At 39.9% G+C, this 23658-nt stretch overlaps 1 protein-coding gene across 4 annotated transcripts; it reads left to right on the top strand.

Moving 5' to 3' along the window:
• Window positions 1-871: 871 nt before the first annotated feature.
• LOC100560485 (glutamate dehydrogenase, mitochondrial) lies at window positions 872-23658 on the top strand. 4 transcript variants are annotated; one of them, XM_062970198.1, is made up of 12 exons: window positions 873-1465; window positions 6957-7037; window positions 8688-8743; window positions 9642-9705; window positions 11100-11194; window positions 11543-11722; window positions 15694-15831; window positions 16083-16220; window positions 17483-17563; window positions 20851-21066; window positions 22916-22978; window positions 23542-23658. In XM_062970198.1, the coding sequence occupies exons 1-12, from the start codon at window positions 973-975 to the stop codon at window positions 23545-23547; spliced, it is 1611 nt and encodes a 536-aa protein (XP_062826268.1). In that variant the 5' UTR covers window positions 873-972; the 3' UTR covers window positions 23548-23658. The 4 variants fall into 4 exon arrangements, with proteins under 4 accessions (XP_008119326.1, XP_062826268.1, XP_008119325.1 ...); XM_003227785.4 differs by having other exon boundaries at window positions 874-1465; window positions 23262-23658; XM_008121119.3 differs by lacking the exon at window positions 11543-11722 and having other exon boundaries at window positions 872-1465; window positions 23262-23658.

The following is a 23658-nucleotide window of genomic DNA, read 5'->3' as shown; positions in this document are numbered from 1 at the left end:
TGGTCACCAAATCTGGCTCTCCAAGGTGTTTTTGACTTCAGGTCCCAGAAGCCCTAGCCAGCTTGGCCAACAATTTAGGAAATGAAATCCCAAAAATTTGGAAGACCAAAGTTTGGACAGTACTGATTTAATGTATACTCCTGGACACTCACTAAGTAAAGGTAAGTTTTCCCCTGACATTAAGTCTAGGCGTGTCCGACTCTGGGGGACTGGTGCTCATTTTCATTTCTAAGCAGAAGAGCCGGCGTTGTCCATAGACATCTCCAAGGTTATGCGGTTAACATGACTGCATAGAGCACCGCTACCTTCCCATCAGAGCAGTACCTATTGATCTACTCACATTTGCATGCAAGGTTGGCAGAAGCTGGGGCTAACAGCGGGAGCTCATGCCACTCCCCAGAGTCAAACTGTCAACCTTTTGGTCAGCAAGTTCAGCAGCTCAAGGGTTTAATCCGCTGCGCCACTGGGGGTTTTAATGTGGTTTGACACCGATTTAACTGCCATGGCTCAGTGCAATGGAATCTTGGGAGTTATAGTTTGATGAGACACCAGCAGTCTTTGGCAAAGCAGGCTAAAGACCTTGTCAAACCAACAAGTCCTATGATCCCATAGCGTTGAGCCATGAAGGTTAAAGTGGTGTCAAGCAGCATCACTTCTGCAGTGTAGATCCCTAAACCCTTCCTTCACCAACCAGCGGCACCTGTCCTGATTATAAACCTGGTTCAGATTATAAACCAGAGGTTGAAATACCACCCCTTTCCCAACCTGTCAACCACATGTCTTCTTTCCCATTGGACAATATTCTATCAAATCACAATCCCCTGTGTTCTAACCAATCACAAGCCTCGGCGCCTTATTTCCCATACCCGCAGCTTCTCTTACTGCTTTTTTTCCTGAGGCGGAAGTGGGGCGTGTCGCCGTGTGGGCGGAGCGGCGTGGCTTTCCCTCCCTGTCGACCTCCGGCTTTTGGCCATGCGGTGGGCGCTGAGGAGGGCCCGAGGTCCGCATTGGGAAGCGGGCTCCGCGTGGGGTTGTCCGCGTCAGCCCCGGGCGGCGCTTCATCTCCCTGCTGGGCTTCGGGGGGTGCACCAGGCCGCGTTCCCATGGCAACAGCGGCACGCGGGCCCACCTCTGGCGAGCGCGGGAAATAACGGGAAGGGCGCGCTCGTGCCGCAGCGATGGAGGCACGCGGGCGAAGGCGACCCGGAGCCCAGCTTCCTGAACATGGTGGAGATCTTCTGTGGCCGGGCGACGCGCGTGGTCGAGGACGAGCTGGTCAAGCGGCTGCGGACCCCGAAGGACGAGGAGGACCGGAAGCAGCGCGTGCGGGGCATCCTGGACACCATCCGAACCTGCGGCCACGTCCTGGAAGTGGCCTTCCCTATCCGCAGGGACAGCGGCAGCTGGGAGGTCATCAAGGGCTACCGGGTCCAGCACAGCCAGCACCGCTTGCCCTGCAAAGGGGGTGAGCAGCAGGCGCCTCGTTTCCAGCGCGCCCGCACTGCAGAATCAACGCGGTTTGGCACCACTAGCTGCCAGGGCTCGCTGCTATGGAATCCCGGGAGATGTAGTTTGGTGATGCACCAGCACTCTTGGGCAGAGAAGGCTACAGACCTTGTGAAACTACAGCTCCCAAGTTTCCAGAGTAATGAGCCCAAACAATTAAAGTAATAATAATAAACTTTATTTGTACCCGGCCACCATCACCCCGAGGGGACTCGGGTGGCTCATAGAAGCACTGCAAGTGCCACAAATAAACAACAGTACACAATTATAAATACTTAACATAAATATAAAAACAACAATACACATAAAATCCCAGTAGAAATGGTAAACTATTGAAATTTCCTTACAAAGGAGGATCAAACTGCATTCCTTCTACACTGGGTGAACTCCCCCTTTTCTTTTTAAAGCAAACACGCAGGAGCAGATATCCTGGCATTTTTAAAGGCTTCACAGGTGCAGTCTGAAGCCCTAAACACATTCCCTATAAGGCAATGAGGGTGTGGCGCTTCCCTGTGCAAATGCATGGGGTAGAAACTTCCATGGAATAAAGCTCATTTCATGAGACCCATGAAGTGACTGTGGCCCCTCCCACACAGCTGAATAAAATCACATATTATCATCTTTGAACTGGAATGTATGACAGTGTGGACTCAGATAACCCAGTTGAAAGTAGATATTGTGGGATTTTCTGCCTTGATATTCTGGGTGATATGGCTGTGTGGAAGGGCCCTAAATTGAAGAAAACATATTTTTGTTTAGAAATGCCACTGTTAATACGGCTTTTTAAGTTCCCTCAAACAACATGTATTTGCAAGGACTTTTGTGTTTTTGCTGCAACTGACTGCTACTGTTTTTCCTCTTTAAAAAACCCAAAACTTCCACATTAGAATTTATTATTTTATTTATTTCACATATTTGTATCCCACCCTGGAAGGGGACTTAGGGCGGCATTACAACAGACAGCAATTTGATGCCAATACATATAAATAGATAAACACATACAAATAAAAGTCATACAATTAAACATTAATTAAAACATCAATTAAAATGAAAAGCAGAAGCCAATCACTCATAAAAGGGCAGAGCAGTAAAAGCAATAGCTGGAGCATGTCCCAGGCTACTTACTTAGGCGATCCCTTGTAGGTCGAGTACGATTGTCTTCCATTTCTGGTGTCTTGGGGGTGGGTCTGTAGGTGGCTGAAGAGACCTATTGACCCGCATGTTCTCCCGCAGTGAGGACATTGGTTCCCAGGTGGAAGGCGGTCCCGGTCATGGTTGGCTTGACGCTCCTTCCTCTTGGCACGTTTCTCCCTTAAGCCCTTCATTCGTGCCTCTTCGAACTCCGCAGCACTGCTGGTCACAGCTGACCTCCAATTAGAGCGCTCAAAGGCCAGGGCTTCCCAGTTCTCAGTGTCACAGTTTTTAAGGTTGGTTTTAAGCCCATCTTTAAATCTCTTTTTCTGCCCACCAACATTACGCTTCTCGTTCTTGAGTTCGGAGAAGAGTAACTGCTTTGGGAGACGGTGACCGGGCATTCAGACAATGTGGCCAGTCCATCGGAGTTGATGGCATAGGAGCATCGCATCAATGTTGGTGGTCTTTGCTTCTTCCAGCACACTGACATTTGTCCGCCTGTCTTCCCAAGAGATTTGCAGGATTTTTCTGAGGCAATGCTGATGGAAACGCTCCAGGAGTTGAGTGTGACATCTGTAGACCGTCCACATTTTGCAGGCATAGAGCAGGGTTGGGAGGACAATGGTTTATAAACGACCACCTTGGTATCTACGGATGTCCCAATCATCAAACACAGTCTGCTTCATTTGGAAAATTGCTGCACTCGCAGAGCTCAAGCGGTGTTGTATTTCAGTATGCTTCTTGGCAGGGGGTTGGACTGGATGGCCCATGAGGTCTCTTCCAACTCTACTATTCTATGATTCAGTATCGATGTTGACATTTGTGAAGAGGTGGCTGCCAAGGTAGCGGAAGTGGTCAACGTTTTCTAATGTTACACCATTAAGCTGTATTCCTGGCATTGCAGAGGGGTTAGCTGGTGCCTGTTGGAAGAGCACTTTGGTTTTCTTGATGTTCAATGAGAGGCCAAGCTTCTCATATGTTTCTGTGAAGGTGTTTAGAGTGGTTTGTAGGTCTTCTTCTGAATGCGCACAGACTACGTTGTCATCGACATATTGGAGTTCTATAATAGATGTTGTGGTGACCTTGGTTTTGGCTTTCAGTTTGCTGAGGTTAAATAGCTTGCCATATGTCCAATAGATGATTTCCACTCCGGTGGGAAGCTTCCTATCAACAAGGTGAAATATCATAGCGATGAAGATGGAAAATAAGGTAGGGGCAATAACACATCCCTGCTTGACACCTGATTCCACCTTAAATGGGTCACTTTGGGAGCCGTTGCTGTCCAAGACTGTTGTCATCATGGAGGAGCCAAAGAATGTTCACAAATTTGTTAGGGCACCCGATTTTTTGGAGGATGTTCCAAAGAGCTCTGTGATTCACTGTGTCGAATGCCTTTGCAAAGTCAATGAATGCCGTGTACAGAGGTTTTGTTCCCTGCATTTTTCTTGGAGCTATCGTGCAGTGAGGATCATGTCCACTGTTCCTCTGGAGGGGCGGAAGCCATTCTGGGATTCTGAGAGGGTGTCTTCTGAGACAGGAAGAAGGCGGTTTGCAAGGATTCTTGCGAGGATTTTCCCAGTGGAGGTTAGAAGGGAGATAACGCAATAGTTTCCACAATCTGTTCTAGCCCCTTTCTTGAAAAGGGTGATGATGGTGGCATCCTTGAAGTCTGGCTGGGATTTTCTCGGTCACCCACACTTTTTCAATGAGCTGGTGGAGTTGTTGTATCAGCTCAGGTCCACCCTCTTTTTTTCAGATTTCAGCAGGGATCCCATCAAGTCCGCTGGCTTTGTTATTTTATTGTTGGCTGATGGCATTGCTGACTTCTTCCAAACTAGGCAGTGCTGCAAGCTCATCCCTGGTTTGTTGTTGCGGTACAGCACAGCGTTGGAAAACTGTAGTCTTGCTTTATAACAGTGGTGTAACAAATACTTGGCAGACAACTTTTCAAACTCGGACGTTTCTTGTCTTCTAAATCCAGATTATGTGGTTTGAGTGTTAGACTGCAGTTCTGGAGATTAGAGGCTTTTCCACACAATCATATAACTCAGATTATCAAAACAGAATATCCCACAATATCTGCTTTGAACTGAGTTATCTGAATCCACACTGCCTTATATTCCAGTTCAAAGCAGACAATGTGGGATTTTATTCAGCTGTGTGGAAGAGGCCTAGGATTTGGCTGTGTCAATTGGGTGACCCTGAGCAAGTCACATTCTCTCATCCTCAGAGGGAAGCAAACACCCCCCCCTCCCCAAACAGATTTTGTTAAGAAAACCCAGTGATAGGGTCACCATAAATTGGAAGTTGATCACACACAACAACAACAAATGCTGAATTTCCCTTTTATCAGTTCACTGATACACAACTGCTTCTTTTCTGAAGGAAAGCCAAGTTTTTCCTGAACAGTGTCTGATCTTTCCTTATAGTATTCTTTCATGTGTTCTTCACTTCTCTTGTTTATTCAGCTTTGCATAGTAAAAGAGTTGGGGATTTTAAATATGGCATATTTGCCATCAAGCTATTCACTTTCTGGTTGAATTCTGTTTTTGAGTAAATATTTTGTATGTTTCTCTGGAATCCTGTTGAGTAGTGTCCACCTCCCCACATATATAGATTCTAAAGTGTCCCAAAGGTACAGCAGGGTAGGGTGAATACAACTAGGATGAGCTTTCTCTAATTGAACTTTTTTTCCTGGAAAACTGTGCTCATTACTGAGCATTCAAATAGTCTTCTGTCAAACCCATGGCTACACTTGGATTGCTTTTTTTTTTTTGGTTGGAGCTGAATACATTTTTTTGCTACTTTATTGTGTATTCAAAATATTTTAAAAAAAGAAAGATCTTTTGCGGGACCTTATTTGGTTGCTTTCCAATACAGATAGCTGTCTTTCTGATTCCCTAGCTGTAAAATAAGTGGGGAGAGATAATAGCAAATGTAGAGTTTCTTTCAAATATTGAGTGCAGCCTGCTCCTTTTCCCTTACTTGGTTAATGCTACCATCTAGCTCAGTGTAAAGGCACTACAGTTGGCCTTTATCTTCAGATTGCTGTACATAGGCCAACACACATTTGGTGCCTCAAATGTTAGTCCTGTTTCTGGGTATATTTGACCTGCTGGTTCCAAAAATGCCACCAGTTTTCCCCCTGTTAACTCTAGATTTTGGGATACAGAGCATATGTCATCTGCTAATCTTCATCTTTTCTCCCTTAGAAATCATGATAACTACATCTAAGAGACTAGAGCTGATGCAGTCTATCCAGTGCAATGTTTTAAATCAGTGCCCCAAATCATCCTAGGAACAGGCCTAAAGACCAAGACACCAAGACAATGTTTTTTGTTGGGCTGTGTTATGCATTCACAAATTCTACCATCTACCGCTTGAAAATACCCCCGTTCCCCAAAATCAAAAAGCAAACCCTCATTTTGCCATTTTATATAAGGGACACTGTTTTACAATGCTATTATATATAACTTTACTTGAGTATTCAATGGATCAATGGCAGATCCTAAAACCAAACCCTTGCAAGTACCAAAGGACCACTGTATTTCCTGTTGGAACTGTTTCCAAGTCTGATCCTTAGCAGTGTCTACAGTTCCCATGTGATCAGAAAGAACCTGGCAAAAGCAGACTGAATTATTTTAAAAAAAAATTCCTCCAGAAGCTGCAGAAACTCCCAAGATATTTGGGAACAGATTGGACCATATGCATTACTGTCTGTATTAATGAATCAGTATTCACATAATAGCAAATATGTCTGCAAATAGAGGCTGACTGAGCATCCCTCACTTTTTTTTCTAGCAGGCAAGTAAAGGAATAATAAAACAAATAACAGGGAATAAAAAGATCTGCTAGACCTCACAATGTTTCTTTACTCATTTTGCTGGATTGCCTATAAGTGTATGAGTTCCTCAACAATACCCAGTATTCTATAAAAAGAAGAGTGGGCATAAACAAGGTGTAAAAAAGGAAGTCTTGCAGCACTTAACAGTACGTGGCTGCTTCTATTCATTTCATTTTGCAGTCATCTATGGCTGGGAAAATTAAAGTACCTCTCTTCAGATAGCTACACTAAATTACTTTTATAATGGCGCGAGCTTCCATATTAATTGGAATGTATCTTCACAAATTGATTATACTAGCCAACAATCTCTTGTCTAGACTTAGAGCTTGCCAAAACTAAGCTGCATTTTATATGTGCTTCATTGAGCCCATAGAACTGGAGTGGGTGTGAAGGACTATAAATAAATAGGCATGTTTGTATTGCACATACATTGACTATGTGTCCACTTGTTTCTTTCTTTACCTACTCCCAGGGATTCGTTACAGCCAATCAGTTAGTGTTAATGAAGTAAAAGCCTTAGCTGCTTTGATGACATATAAATGTGCAGTGGTGGGTAAGTAGCATTTAGCCTCATATAGGTGAATTTCTAGGATGTGTTTTGAATGTTAGTTGATAGCTCTATTAAAATAGTCCATTATAATCCTTGTAGAAAGATTTGTACATATTTTTAAAACAAAATGTCAACACTTTAAAAATAAAATTGTAATTCTTTGACAATAGGAAGGAAGTAAACCAAAGGGTAATACTTTTTAAATGAGTTGAAATTGGATCCACTTGTAATCTCACTCATTCTTTTAGAACACAACTGAAAGACCCTTCCATCTTCTGGATCCTGTTTTTTTCTTTCTGCAATAGAAGGGGCAAAACATTACAGACATAAGCAGTTACTTTTGGTCAGATTTATACTTTTTTGTAATATAGAACTCTCTTCTCTCCTCTATGAATATTTATTTGTATATAGACATTGTTGCTAAATGTTTGGATGGGATTTAAACATGATATGGAAGGAGTGAGGAAGCAAAACTATCTCTCAAAAGTGCACACAATGTCCTTAGCCCAATGACAGAACATAAACTTCTTAGGGTAGGTAAAGGTTTTCCCCTGACATTAAGTCCAGTCGTGTCCAACTCTGGGGGTTGGTGCTCATCTCCATTTCTAAGCAGAAGAGCCGGCGTTGTTTGTAGACACCTCCAAGGTCATTTGACTGGTATGACTGCATGGAGCGCCGTTACCTTTGCGCTGGAGCGGTACCTATTGATCTACTCACATTTGCATGTTTTTGAACTGCTAGGTTGGTTGAAGCTGTGGCTAACAGCCAGAGCTCACCCACTCTCCAGATTTGAACCGGCGACCTTTTGGTCAGCAAGTTCAGCAGCTCAGTGGTTTAACCTGCTGCGCCACCAAAACTTCTTAGAATGGAGGAAAATACTGTCCTGTGTCTCTTAAGCATGTTATATCCCTGACAAACATCTCTAGTTTTAAAAATACAAAAATGATTGGTAGAATTATCATTGCTGGGCTACTTTGAATTGCTAGAGCGATGAACTGTGCATATACAATTGGTGAATAGCTGGGATGTGAGGAAAATGTAACACCCTGCTACTTTGGGATTCTCCAGGCTGCCAAAGAACTTCATTAAAATTTGGGAGTTTAGTGTTTCAGAATTTTCATACCTTGTAATGATGGCTTCTTCTTTTTTGTCCAATCATGCCCTAAATACAGTATGTTTTTTATCCCGGTATGTTGCTAAATATAGTGTAGTTTGGTGCTACCATGATCTGCTCATTTCTTTTTAAATTCACTTTTTCTCCCATTTGAAGTACAGTTAGGCAATGGTGTATGTTTTCCTTCCATCCTCCAGCCATCCCCTCTCTATGAAATCATCCCCATTTTCTTCTCCCAGTATCCATGTTCCCTATCACCTAAGCAACAATGAGCAATGCTGTCATATTCTGGCAAGCTTTTTGCTGTAAAGCAAGAGAAATTGTCCCTTATTTAACATTCAGGGTAATTTTTAATATATTTTAACAATTCTCTACACAGACCCTTTGTCATTTGGGGGGAGAGGTAAGGTAGAACACCCAAATCAATTGATTCTCAACGGTTCATAGAGTAGTTATTCTTAATGCACTTCTGTGTGGCTATATTATGAATAAGAAGGTGAAATAGCCAGTTGCTAATTTGTCTGTCTATTGTCTTCAAGATGTTCCTTTTGGTGGGGCTAAAGCTGGTGTTGCTATTGATCCAAGGAATTATTCTGTAAGTGTATGCTCTAACCTTTTTACGTTCTGGAAGATACTTAATACTGCTTTGCTTCCAGTTATATTTCAGGTGTTTGTTAAATAAATACTTCAGATTGAGTATCTCTTAGGATGATTCATATGTTACAGAAGGGCTCTTTCAAACATGATTGTTGTTTCTTACATGGAAAAATGAAATATGTGAAAGAAGCCCTCCACAAATGCAGTCACAGCTTCCCAGCTGCAATTTTTGTGGTCATTTGGTGTTTGCTTTACAGTGACTACAGACATATTTTCTGCAAAGCCACTATAACTATATATACTCTTGAGGGACTTCAAAGGCTGCAACTTTCTGTGTAAATATTACTATGGATAGTCTGTGCAGATCAAGGTTTTTCTATCTTATAAACTAGTCCTTAATTCCAAGTAGACATCAAGAATTCTCTTTGAGTAGTACTTGCCAAATTAACACTGTCAGTATTGTCACCATTGCCATCTAATGGTTTAATGTGGTATGAGATGGCCATTGTCATACACACACTTTCTTCATCTCAGTGGGATGGTGGCCTTTTGGTTGCTCACCTGTATGGTAACCCAAAGCCTTGCAGCATTAGTACTGATGCAGACGTGTCCAGAGATTAGGTGGGTTGTGAAGTAAAGCAATTATTGATTATGGACTACAGAATGGAGAAGCCTGTCTAGTGACAGCTCAGCTCTTCAGAAGTAGATCTGTTAAGCCCCGGAGTAGATTTTAAAGCAAAATAAAAGATTTCTACCTCATTATGTTTTTTCAAACTCACTTTAATCTGCGTGCTTTAAAACTATAGAGAGAGAGGGGGGGAGGGAGGGAGGGAGGAGGCTGTTGGTATCTCTGCAAGAGTCTGTAGTAACAGGTGGATGTTGATGTTTTTCTACAGGAGAATGAACTGGAGAAAATAACAAGAAGTTTCACAATAGAAATGGCCAAGAAGGGATTTATTGGTGAGGGCGCTTTCTTTGCACTTTTTACTGAATTACTAGCTATCCCAGGGAAAGGGAAAGAGGTTCATTTTGTTATTATTAAAATATTTATATCCCATTCTTTATCATGTGATCTCAGAACAGTCTAAGACCTGTAAAGGACAACTGAAAGCCAGATGCTAAGACTCACTAATATGCAGGTTAAACCTTGGGAATCGCTCCCATCTTTTCACCAGGATTTTATTTCATCTAGTAATTTTGTGCAAGAAAACCGAAAGAAAACACATTTGCATCTGGTTCAGAATTCAGTTTTCTGTGACTATGTACTTTCCTTTTCAAAAATATCAATTTAAGTTTTTGTAGACTGAAAAAGAGTTATGGTTTGAAAAACTTGAAAAAGTGGGTATAATTCATCTTGCTTAAACGACACCCACAATGAGATGTGTTGTTTTTATGCTTAAAGTTCTTATTTTTTCCATGAGACAAGTAAAGGTCTGTTGTCATATATTCTTTGTTGTTTAGTGATTTGAGTTTTGTGTTTTGATGCCAAAAATCTGTTATGTTAAGAAATGTGAGCCATAAATGTAATAAAGTATGAATACCTTTTTGATTCCATCCTTGTAAATCCAAGGAATTGTGTTGTTGTTAATATGAGATAATTTTACTAGCATTACATGTAATCTATCAATTAATTTATATACATTCCCCCTTATAGAAACTGGTGTTGCCTTAAATTTGCCTCTGGACTGTATACTATTTCAATATTTTTAGTTATTTTTTTTTATTTAAATCAGTTTCCGATGCCAGATGTGTTGATATGTTTAGCTTTATGGTTGAGCTTAAAATGTCTTGAATTTTGAAGTTTAGAATGTTCGGAGTATACAACAAAGTTACGTGATTGACCAAAATAAATATAGATACAGTGTTCCCTCACTACTTCGCGGCTCACTTTTCGTGGATTCGCTGTTTTGTGGTTTTTCAATAAACTCTAAAAGACTATTATAAATCATAAAAAATACAATTTACAACCTAAGGAAGGGAGGAAGGAGAAGCCAAAGGGGGAGAAAAGGAGCCCAAGCGGCAATGGGAGGAGAAGGAGGCGATTTATCAGCACATGATTGGTTGATAAAGACTTAAAATAGTGTATAACTACTAAAATAATGTATAAATATTAAAACAAATATAGTGTCCTTACTTCACAGATTTTCACTTATTTCGGGTGGTCCTGGAACCTAACCCCAGTGATAAGTGATGGAACACTGTACATGATTTAGGCCTCTAATGGTGTCGACTGATAGGGCTGTGCTCTCTCTGGCAATATTTCTGCATATCAGGTAAAACAGGCAGAAGACGACAGTTCTAACTTATTAATATGAAATGGGGAGAAGATTTGATGGATATGTTGTCCCTGGCAGGTCCTGGAATTGATGTAGCTGCCCCTGATGTGAGTACAGGAGAGAGGGAGATGTCCTGGATTGCTGATACTTATGCAAACACTCTTGGACACAGGGTAATAATAATTTTTTACACAAAAAGGCTCTGTGTGGGGCTTTCTGAAAATCAGAATCTTTGAAGCTTGATTTGTATTTTGTTTTGAAGCCAGGGTAAGAACTGTGTGACTCTCCATATGTTGCTGAACCTCATCTTCCATCATTGCTCACTAGTGACTGGTTCCCACCCCTGCTTTAATTGATGCTTCAGACTTGGCTCTCAGTAGTGTTTGAGAATTTTAGCTCCTTTTAAATAGTCTGGCTACATGTGCTTTTGCAAAGGACATAATTATAAGCTGTCTGGACATCTGTGTTGTAAATGCAACAATGTGACCATTCTATCATCTATTTCATATGTGGATTTGTAGGATATCAACTCCCATGCTTGTGTGACAGGGAAGCCTATCAGTCAGGGAGGAATCCATGGACGAATATCAGCCACAGGTCGTGGACTTTTACATGGGATAGAAAACTACATTAACAATGCAACATACATGGATCTCATTGGCCTCAAAACAGGCTTTTCTGGAAAAACATTTGCATTACAGGTAAACATGAAACAGAATTGTTGATACAGTACCTCTTGTTACAGGGTGTTGCACCTCAGGTTAGCTTCCCCTTGCTAAATACTCCAGGCTGCACACAGGTTGAAGTCTTTTGTAGTTTATTAGGAAATAGGGAATAAATAGTTCTTAAAAAGCAAAAATAAAGTTCTAAAAACTTGTTGCAAAACAAGGCTATAAAGAATAATCCAAGAGAACATTAGGCATAAAACAAGGTTCCATTAATGCATGACAAAGTCCCACGAACATGAACACACAAAGGCTGCAAGATAATCCGGGAAAGCAAAAGCTTGCTTCTTGACTCAAACGAGAAGTTGCTTTGACAAAGATTTTCCTCTCAGCACACTCTTTTAATACCCCTTGCATAGCATGAACGCATTTCTTTGGCCTCTGACCTCCCTCTTGTTTGCTATTCTAACACTTCTGTGAACCCTTAATTCCAAACAACCACCTTGATCTAAAGATTCTGTTTCTTCAAGGCCAGACAGCTCGTTAGCGTTAGCGTCTGTCTGTATGCTATCAGACTGGGAGCTGTCCTCCCTTCCTGAGTCAATTTGCACCTGGCTAGCTTCAGTATCAGCAACACCATTCCCTGCCATGGGAAAGCCTCCCTGTTCCTCATCTTCCACAGCAGGAACACTGAACCTGAATCCCATAATTCCCATCAGAGTCATCTTGAATCTGAATCCCATCATCTTGAACCTGAATCCCATAATCCTCATCATAGTCACTCTGAGGCTCCAGCTGAGTCACAACACAGGGTTGGGAAAATTTAGGCTCTTTTGCGCTTCATATGATTAAAGTTCCACCTCCTTGTAAATATGCGGGTCAAATTTAGCTGCTCACCAATGGAATAATAATAATAATAATAATAATAATAATAATAATAATAATAATAATATACTTTATTTCTAGACTGCCCTCTCTCCTTGTAGGGACTCAGGGAGGTTTACATACACATAAAACAGGAAAACATGTCATGCTTAAAACACACAACAGTTAAAAAAATAAAAAATGAACATTAAGGAGCTTATCAAAAAATATAAATTTAAATTTACATAATAAGAAATACAGATAATTAAATAAAACATACTTACACTAATAAAACATAATAGCACATGCACATGTATCCAAAGACAGTAAACTACTAAAATTTTAAAAGTGTCTAACATCAATTATAATATCAATACACTGTAGGTAGTAGGATTTGTATAATCTTGAACCGGGACTTCATTTTTTGGGTAAAGGTAAAGCCAAATGTAAAGCTATCTAGAATTGCCTCTGTTTACTTGCTTTGCTGTATTTAATTCCTAAAATAATATAATTTATTATTGGGACTACCACTAGAAATCGCTGCTCTCTTCTGATAGTTTAATTTTTCCACTGGATAGAGGCAGGTGTGAGATGTCAAGTTTTTTTCCTTTTCTGTTCTCAAATAGAAAATAAAATCTTACTGCTTTGTTTTTATTGCCTTCCTTGTTTTCAGTGGACCAAGGGATAATGTGAACAGTGAATGGTTTCTTTACTCCCTTATTGCTTATTTGTTCAGTCGCTTCTGACTCTTCGTGACCTCATGGACTAGTCCACGGCAAAGCTCCCTTGGCATATTCCAAACTATTTGAATACAACATGCAAACTGCCCTCTTCCCCTATTTGTTTCTTTAAAAACATCCTTGTTTGAGAATGAAACTTTGGTTTTGAAAACGTACACAAGGGTTTTGTGTGTGTGTGTGTGTGCACGTGCCTTTCAGGTAGGCTCAATAAAATTGTTACAATAGTTTGGATTTTGGAGCACATCTGCATCTGATAGCTTTTTTTCTATTTCTTTTTTACATTCTTGTTTTTCCAATGCCTACCGATCACTGGTGGCTGCTTATAGTAAGCAAACCACACTATCACTAATTGGATCTTGTATTCCTTTTGATAGATAATACACCCATTGATATATTTTGTGTTGCTTGGATATTGGAAATATTATTCTATTAGTATTCAAATGGTCATACAATTAAGGATGTCCTTATACCTCTGACATCCTTTCTGGCCTGTGGAAATGTATGATGCAATAAATGTACTATATTTGTATCTTGGTTTACCTCCAAGGAAATTGGACAGAGGTGCATGATTTTTAGCCTCCCCTCCTCACAGTAACTCTATACTTACAGCAACCCTATGAAGTAGGTGCAGTTGAGAGAGTTACTGGAATAAAATAACAGGAAATGTTTTTGAATCTGGGTCTTAATTCTAGACTAACATTTTGGAATAGATGCAGGGGTTGATTTTCCTTTCATAATTTCAGAGATATTGATAAAAATACACAGGATCCAAACATAAAAAAAAATAAAATATGAAAAAATAAAAGCAATAACTTACACCATTAAAATACCAAATAAAAATCCAACACAATGTTTAAGGTCCATTTCCCCCTTTTAAAAATAATTATCAAGATAATTTAGAGAAAGATTGTAATTTCCCATCTGTAAAAATATAGTACTGGGGATGCCAGTCTAACCTCTCTGGGAAGGGAGTTCCAGAGTCTGAAAAGACTCTCCTGTGTTTCCACCAAGTTTACTGTGAGGTTGGAAGGACAAAGAGAAAGGCCTTCCAGAAGATCTCCAAGCACAGGTAAATTTGTATAATATAATATGGTTTTTCAAATAATCTGGATCCCAATCATACAGGGCTTAGGAGTCCATGACCAGCTTTTAGGCTTTTGTGCTGAAAGAGAATAGCAGCAAGAGGAGCTATTGCAAATGAGCCAATTGGGGAGCACAGACCTTGTCTTGGAATTAAATTGTACTCCAGTGTCTGTGCTTTCATTCCAAATCAGGCTGTGCAATGGCTTCAGCGGCATTGCAGCAAATGAGGATTAGGGCCCCTGGCAGGTTCAGGGGAGGACGGTGTAGCATCTCACCCGTGTTAGTTGCATTTTAAAGTGTCGCTGTAACATTGAGGATGCCCAGGTTGCTGCTCTAACCAGCATCTCATATCTTTTAAATGTGCCACAGCATTCTTAGTTTTTTTTTCTCCTTGCAACATTGCTGCCTCTCTAGGCTTCACAGAATTTCTGCTGCTGCCTACTCAATGATTAAGCAGTCAACAACTAATATTTGCTGGGGAGACACACTTTTGCTATCAGCTTTCCATCAGAATGCCTATCCTTCAAATACATTTTTTGTCTGCAGGATTCTGAGCTGGCAGCTTTCCAATTTCCCTTCAATTTTAGAGAAATATTTTTTCCCCAGAGCAGTTTCCCCCTCAAGTTTAGAAACATAGCTAGCAGAGTTGAGCTTGTTCAGATAACTGTCTCTAAGTCACCTCTATTGAATTAGGCTTTCTGAGCAATACCTCAAGGAATATTTCACTTACTCTAATTAACTTACTGAGAAAATTAAATGGAGAGGAGAGGCCCTCTAGTCTTGCTGTTTGTGCATTGTTTTTCCTTGTCCAATAAATCAAGATTTAGTTTTTCTTAAAGAAATCAAGAAGGGCTATAGATAGGTTAGAAACTAAACAGTATGTGAAAAGTTGCTCTAAGGGGGAAGAATTCAGATACCCTGAGTTTTTTCCCCCATCCGTAATCATGTTTATCTATTATTGGCTGCTACACCAAACTAGAATAGATCATGTAGTATTTTATGGCTGTTGCAGTCATCCTTGGAAAATGCTTTCTCACAGTTGTCATAATATTAGATGCCGCTAAGCACCGTTTACTTCCTAAAGCTCATTCAGATTTTTGTCCCTGATACTTTGATGAAAGTAGAGCATGGAATGTTAGCATTCATCATTGCTACTGTAACATTAACAGCAGACGAATAAACATTGCCTGCTTGGGGGCAAAAGGAAGCCTATCCTCAGCAAATCAGAACATCTATGTAAATGATCAGTTTAATGAAGTGAACTCTTAGGTATATCCTGATTTCAGAAAATGTGCCCATGTTTCCCCATTCTGTCTCCAGGGCTTTGGCAATGTGGGTGTGCATTCCATGCGATACCTGCACCGCTATGGAGCCCGTTGCATATGTGTTGGGGAATTAGATGGTGCCATCTTTAATGCTGAGGGGATTGACCCCAAGGAACTACAAAACTACAAGCAGGTATGTTAATTTAATTGGAATATGTACATGTTGAGTTTATCTTTTTTTCAAGGAGTAGTGAAAAGCTCAGTCCTGTTTCTTCCTTGAAGCTTCACTGGTTAACAGCAACGTGATGTGGCTCTATCCTCTGGTGATACCAGCCAACCTGCTTCCGCCATAGACATGATCATTTGATATTGTAAGGAAATATTTTCATATTTGCGCTCTTTCAATGCTAGGTAAAACAAACTGAAGTGTCTGTCTTATTCTAGGAGCATGGCACCATTGTTGGCTTTCCAAAAGCCAAGAAACTTGAAGGCAGTGTCCTTGAAGTGCCTTGCGATATCCTTATCCCTGCTGCCCTTGAGAAACAGCTGACAAAGGCAAATGCTCATCGCATACAAGCAAAGGTATTGCTTTGAGTGTTCTGGCTTTTTTCTCTCTTTCATTCCAAGACAAAATGAAACCAGAGGGATTTGATGTATTTGTCTGAAAATTGAGCTTGATGTTCAGCACAAGTGGGCTTTTTTAGTTCAAACTACATCTGCCCATTATGAAGCCTCTGTGGAGCCAAGGTGCTTATATGCCTCCACTCAACAGACTTTAGATATATTGCAGGCAAATAGAAATGAAGGTGTGGCTAATTTTATTTGTTTTTTGTACATGGAATAAATTTTCCAGGTTGGCCACAGGAGAAAAAAAAGTACCACTTATAAACTCAATCAAGTCTTGGGTAACACATTTCTTATGCCATGGGCTTTCATGGACAGCTTTGGCGCTTATAATGGACTACTTTTCCCTTTAAGCAACAGATGAAAAGTTCCTTGTACTAATGGTTCCTCAAGTAATCTATGAGAAGTTGGCAGGGCTAGAACTTGAAATCCATGACTCTTTCTAAAGTCTTCAATTTTGAGTAATTTTGCCAAACACCTCAATTGTGGGGGTCATGGAGAATAAATAGGGAAAAGAGCTTTATCTGTTGTTTTGTTGCAAAATTATGAATACAACAGATAGTAAATATTAAATTAGGCACTACCCAATTATATATGGAGAGAAGTTATAGTACAAAATCTCAATATTCCATGAGTAGTTTCCAGGCTCTACGCCTATCCTGTAGAACATATGATAACATCTCATAGCTGGTGATCATGTAGTCCAGGCATGGGCAAACTCCAGCCCTCCAGGTATTTTGGACTCCCACAATTCCTAACAGCCAGTAAACTAGGATTTCTGGGAGTTCAAAACACCTGGAGGGCCAAAGTTTGCCCATGCCTTATGTAGCCCCATAATTAGGAGAGACCTATAGGTTCTACACAAGTTCCCTATATTAATACAATATTTAAATTGTGATGAAGCTGACCCTGTTCTCCAAGAAAGTATCCTATGTCTTTCAGATGTGACTGAAAGTAATGTTACAAATCTACAAACTTCTCTTGCCTCAGAGACTATTTGTTGTGTTTTCATATGCTGGGTCAGGGTTTGACAGCTTTCTAGTAGTTGAGTATAAATGGATGGGTGTTAAATTGTAATAGCTTTTTGAAATAACATGTTACAGCATCATTTCTGTACCCTGTTTCCAAAGTAATTTATCAGGACAGCTTCTCAAGATTTTATTTCTGTACTGTTTTCTTTATGTCTTCTATAGTTTTGTATTGTTTTTGGTGTCTTACAGATAATTGCAGAAGGTGCCAATGGCCCCACAACCCCAGAAGCCCATGACATCTTCCTTCAAAGAAAGATACTTGTTCTTCCGGTATGTCTGCACATTGCTTTCCTCTATGGGTGTCCTATTTCATGCCTTGATGCTTGGCCTACTGGTAAAGTTACCATTATTGAACATTGCCTTATATGATATCCTGAATCTTACTTTAAAATAAGACAAAAATTTTGTGTTGCTACACAAATAAGCATAATTGAGCTCCACAGCATTGTGAAATTGGCTTTGTGTGGGGCAGTCTGATGATTACAAAATGTAAAAAGACTACTTTCACCATACGTGTTTTAGCTCATGTCTGTGCTTGGATTGGCCACTGCAATTAGTCTTTCATGCTAATATAGTATTAAGCAGTGGGAGAGGCTTATTCTGATACTTTGCTTTTACTTACCTAAAGCAGCTCAAATGATTAAAAGCAGACTCCTGTTGATAAAATCACATCCTTGGTTTTGTGTGATGTAAATATCCACTGTCATTTGTTGAAAATATTAAAATATGTTGTCCTTGAATAAAGAGGATATACCCCCTCTATTCCTCATGAAGACTAAAGACATGCACTATGGAAGTCTCTTTCCTGCTGTGGTTCTAGGAGCACCTAGAATAAAATAATCCAAATAAAAGAGCTGTCATCTGAATTAGTCTTTCAGAGATGCTCTATTCACTTCCTTCCCATTAGGATGAATGGTAATAGTATTTTCTAGGAATGCTTTCAGTCAACAAGCAAATAGAGTGTGGGTGATCAGCTAAATATTATATTCTTACACTTGCAAAAGGCTTTTTGCACATTCACCAAAGGTTGCTAAGCAAATCTTAATTGTTAAGTCAATTCAGAAGAGGCGTGAGAATGTATTAAAAGCATTTTGCAAGTTCAAGTATATTATGTCTCTGATCACCCCATCTTACATCCCAGAAGTCTTCTGCCATTAGAGATTATCTTCTTACAATTAAGAAGTAGATACAGGAACGGGTGCATGGCCAGCTTTTGCTATAAGGGAAGGATGAGGAACTGGGACACTAGGAGATTGATTTTTTCCCCAGTAGTCTTTGAAGCACTGTACTCCCCACTGCATCCTCCGTACAAACAAATCACATGTTTTGCTCCAGAATACCCCAGAACTATTTAGGAGTTATGCCCATTTTGCGGTCCTTTTCCACCAGGAGCCATTTGAGATCCAGGAGTTATAGATGTTTACTATTTACTTTGTGTTTTAGAAAAAGGCCTGGTGTGTGTGTATGCACACCACACCTTCAAGATATCTGTCAACTTATGCCAACCCCATGAATTTCATAGCTGGTGCAAAAGAAATGTGATAATAACGCACCTTGCCCTTTCAAAGGGCATTTGGGGGCAACCCCCCTTTTTTTACAGCTCCAGATTACACTTTTTTCAGTCCTGCTGCAAGGAGAGGTAAACAGTGCAACTCTCTTCATATTAATAAATGACTGATAGTGAGAGGCTTGCTGCCTGAGTTCCTAGATGATGCCATGTTACTTGACGAAATGCCAAGCAGTATGTGAAGAGCTCTGAGAGGACCTCCCCTGATTGGGTGATTTGAGGATAAACTATCAAAAGAGGTTCATAATGAGTATGAGATTTACACTGCAGTAGTCACGTATAGATTGATGGCATCTGAACTGGCAGTGACCAACCAGAATACAGACCCTGGGGTTATAATGAAAAGATCAACTTAGTGTACTATGGCAGTGGTGGGGGAAAAGTAAAAAAAAAAAGTAAATTCTAAATTAGGGATGAATAAAAATACAAATCAAAATCACATTTCCAGTATAGGGTACTTCAATTTAATGCCATGGCCCATCTGTTTGAAATCCTACAATTGGATTGGATATCTCAAAAGTGGCATTGTAGAGCTGGGAACGATTTAAGTTATAGCACCCTAGATCAACAAGGAGACAGAGTGCTTTCTATGGGAAAAGATTAAACAGATTTTAATTTTTCTGCTTGTTTTTGAAAATGGAACATGCTCAGCGTTTATAAAGTTATGCATAGCAAGGAGAAAACAAAGACCAAGATTTGTTTCCCACTCTCACAATGTTAGAACCTGGGTTAATAGTAGAGTCAGAACAAAGAAAATGCTTCTTCATCTGAGGAATAATTGCTTTATGAAATTTACTACACCTAGAACTTGTAGTGATACTGACTAGGATGACTACCATTCTGTGATTTTTTGGCTTTATAGGAGAATTAGTCAAAATTGAGACATCTCAGTGAAGACAGGTCTGTCAACAGCCATTAGGCAAAATAGCTAAACACCCTTTCCTCTGTGTACAGAGAGGCTACAACCCTGAATGCCAGTTGCCAGGAAAAGAATTAGTACAAAAACGTTATTTCCTTCCTTTTCTTCTTTGGATGTCCTGAGGCACTGATGAGTCAACGCAAGAGAAGAGAATGCTGGTCCAGTACTCTTAGACTCATTAGGAGGTTCCCATTGTTCCCAAGACTTATAGAATAAAAATCACCATGTGATCCAAGTTTTCATATGGGCAGGAGTCAAAAACAGTCCCGTCCTTTTGTCTGATCATCATCCCTGATCAAACATCTCTAGCACCCTCTTTCCCTAGCAGTAGTTTCTTGAAACTAATGATACTACTTCTTCCCTGTCCCCCTAGTCATCTGTTTTTCTGTTTTTCCCCCAATTAAATAATCTTGAGTCCCCATAGATTGTATTCCCTCAAATGCTGTGTGGTGAGGATAATGGAAGAAAGGACAACTGAGAATGTATGTTGTCTAACATAGGAAGCAGATTTCTATGTTTCATCAGGTTGGCTACTCGCTATTCCATTAGAAAGAAATCAGTGCAAGTCTTGTGGTCCCACTAGCAGATCATGCTTGTCACAATTTGGGATGTTCTTGAAAGCTAGATATACAGAAAATATCTCAGGTTGTTGCTTCAGCACTCAGATGCTTTTCTCTGAGGGGTCTTTCACACCATGCCATGCAAGAATTGTACTGTAACTGCCATAGCGGCACTTTCTGGAATAATGGGATTTTCAGTTTGTCAGAGGCAATAGAAGATTCTCGCTGGAAATTCTAAAATCCCCTTCCTGTACACACACTAAAAATCCCAAGATTCCATTTTGCTATGGTAGTTAAAATGGAATCATAGCAGCAGGCTATAAAATAAAGGAAAAATAATATCAATTTGAGACAAAGGTGGGATATAAAGATAATGATGATGCATGACACCGGCAAGAACAATAAAAAATGTTGGCAGAGGAATACATGAGACTCTCTGGATATATGGTATTATGTTCCTATAGCTTCCTATCAGGAGTTAACTAGAACTACTTTACTATTTTTTGGTCAGGATTTGTACATAAATGCAGGTGGAGTGACAGTCTCCTTCTTTGAATGGCTGAAGAATTTGAACCATGTCAGCTATGGGCGTCTTACCTTCAAGTATGAACGTGACTCCAACTACCACCTCTTGATGTCAGTGCAGCAAAGTCTGGAGAAAAAGTTTGGGAAGACTAGTGGAGAAATCCCAATTGTACCCACACCAGAATTCCAAGCCAGAGTGGCAGTAAGTAATATAACACCCTTCCTATCTCCCTCCCCTTCCCCTGTTCCCTTGCTTGAGAAAGTACAAGGTGTGCTTGTATTCTTGATTACACTTGCCTAGATACCATGTGCCTTCTTGCTTTCTTGTGCTGTAATAGACCACAGGATTGTGCATCTTTGCCAGAGTTTGTGTCCAATTCTGATCCTACTCAAGTTATTCAGAAAAGCATGAAGGCTCATGTATACTTTAAAATATCAGAGAAGTTATCAATAAGGCTTCATGCAGAGTTAATGTATGTGTTCTTTGAATGTATGTATGTTGCGCTTGTATGTATTTAATTATTTGTATCTCATTTTATAATTGGTAAGTGCTGTCAGGTGCACTCTGACTTATGGTGACCCCATGAATGAGAGACATCTGAGTTATAAACAGCCCTGTTAAGGTCTCAGGGCTGTTGCTTCTTTGATTGAGTCTATCCAGCTGTAATGCAGCCTTCCACTTGTACTACTTTCATGATACTGTATGATCAAAGTACAATAGTCTCAGTTTCATCATTTTGACTTTTAGGTTTCATTTGCTCTAGGACCCATTGATTTGTCTTTTTTAGCAGTCCACAATATCTCATCCTACATCTAAAAATCTCAGGACAATCAGGCAATCAATTTAGCAATTTTGAAGTAATTTTTTAAAATTATAATATTTTATTAAGCAAAATTCTAAAATAATACAGTGATAGACATAGGTAGGAATAGGGTAGGGTTGTAGTAGGGAAAGGGGGAAGGGAGAGAAAGAAAAAGAAAAAATAGAAAGGGACAGGAAAGGGGAAGGGAGAAACTAGGGAAAAAGGAAACTAGGGAAGTGGGGAATAAATAAAAATAAAAATACCATACCTCAAAACCTCTGAGGATGCCTGCCATAGATGTGGGCGAAACGTCAGGAGAGAATACTTCTGGAACATGGCCACACAGCCCGAAAGACATACAACAACCCAATAAAAATAAAAGTTGACGTCCGTTTTTCTTCCTTCTGTTCAGGTTTCTTAGTTCTTTTTAAGTTGCATGAGCTTTCTTTTCCTTTTATTCATCTTCTTTAAATGTTCTCATCTTATTTTTTATAATTCAACTTGATATAATCGTCAAATATTGACCAGTCGGTCATTTTTACTCCTCTGCCTGTGTTCTTTTTTAATAAATATGTTAATCGGTCCATGTCCTTTATCTCCATTAATTTTTAAAGTAATTTTAAAAAGTAATTTTAAAGCCTGAAAACATAGAAAACAATTTCACAAATGAAGACATTTTAAAACCAGTAAAATAATTTTAAACTTACGTGTCGTTTGTGATTATTAATAAAAATACGTTTTTACTTTATCCTGGAACAATACCACGATAGACACCAGTTGGATCTCTAAAATGAAGTTATTTCACAAGCAGAGTACCACAGTAAAGAAGGTCCTCTCCCATGTTTTTTGGCCATATATTTCCTCATTAGTGGTTAGCAGAGGAGCAGCCCTCCAGCAGACCTCAATTTTTTGGGCAGGCATATTTGGGAAGAGGAGCTGTCTCAAGTACCAAGGTGCCATGCCATCTAGGGCTTTATTTTAGATATCTCATCTCCTACCCTGTGGTTTTGGGGAGTGGGGAGCAACATCTTGTTGAGAGTGATTTACTAAGTCTTTCTATTTTCTACCTTTTTCCTGCCTGTTTCCATGTGAAGGCAGTACACATGTGATTGTCTTGTTTTATCCACATAGCAATATTGAGGAGGTGGAGGTTGGCTGACAGTATTGTTCTCAGTGAATTTCAAGGTTCTCAGTTGATGATCAATATATAAATATCTTGTCTTCCTTATACTTCTTTATTTCGTATAGGGTGCTTCAGAGAAAGATATTGTGCACTCAGGCTTGGCTTTCACCATGGAACGTTCAGCCAGGGTAGGTGCCTTTGATATGTATTTCTTTGCTCTCCCTCTTTCGCTCCATGAAAAAATGTTTTTTTTGCTAAGTCCTTAATATCACATAGTGGAAACTCTCAACTTCTTGCTAATCTTTTTTTGTTTGCTGCTGTAATAACTTTTACATCATAATCAAAATGGCCCAATCACTTATAGTGGTAACACAACCCAATTCTTTCTAGTCCTTGCATTTGAAATTCTGGCTTAGGACAAAATTACTGACTGAAGCTATTTTTTCTTACGTTTATGTCCTGTTTTTCTAGCAAATCATGGGCACAGCCACAAAGTACAACCTAGGCCTGGACCAAAGAACTGCAGCATACGTGTGTGCCTTAGAAAAGGTTTTTAAAGTTTACAGTGAATCAAGTTTCACTTACTGAGGCTACTTGCCTACATCCATCTGTCTATTGACTACAGAGAAAAGAAGAAAATTGCCATAAGAAAGTGAGCTCTAGGTGTCGCTGTGGAACCTTTCAACTTTTATCTTTTGTTTATATCTCCTTCACGCTTTTCCTGTGCCCGATATCCTTCCTTGTTGCACAGTGGTAAGCCATATTTAAGCAGTTATTTCTTTATGTCTGAAAATGGTGCCAGCAGTCTAAAGATGCTGCTGCTTTGCTAAATTGCCATGTAATTGTTAAAATTAAATGTCTAATGAAA

The sequence above is a fragment of the Anolis carolinensis genome, chromosome 2, assembly GCF_035594765.1.
Source record: "Anolis carolinensis isolate JA03-04 chromosome 2, rAnoCar3.1.pri, whole genome shotgun sequence".
NCBI classification, from domain to species: Eukaryota; Metazoa; Chordata; class Lepidosauria; order Squamata; family Dactyloidae; genus Anolis; species Anolis carolinensis.
Note: the sequence above shows the minus strand (reverse complement) of the source record. Positions and strands in the feature narration are given on the sequence as shown.

Coding starts and splice junctions, on each gene's coding strand:
- LOC100560485 (XM_003227785.4), top strand. CDS start 973: ATGCGGTGGGCGCTGAGGAGGGCCCGAGGTCCGCATTGGGAAGCGGGC. Junction 15,832..16,082: donor AACTACAAAACTACAAGCAG/GTATGTTAATTT, acceptor GTCTTATTCTAG/GAGCATGGCACCATTGTTGG. Junction 16,221..17,482: donor CTCATCGCATACAAGCAAAG/GTATTGCTTTGA, acceptor GGTGTCTTACAG/ATAATTGCAGAAGGTGCCAA.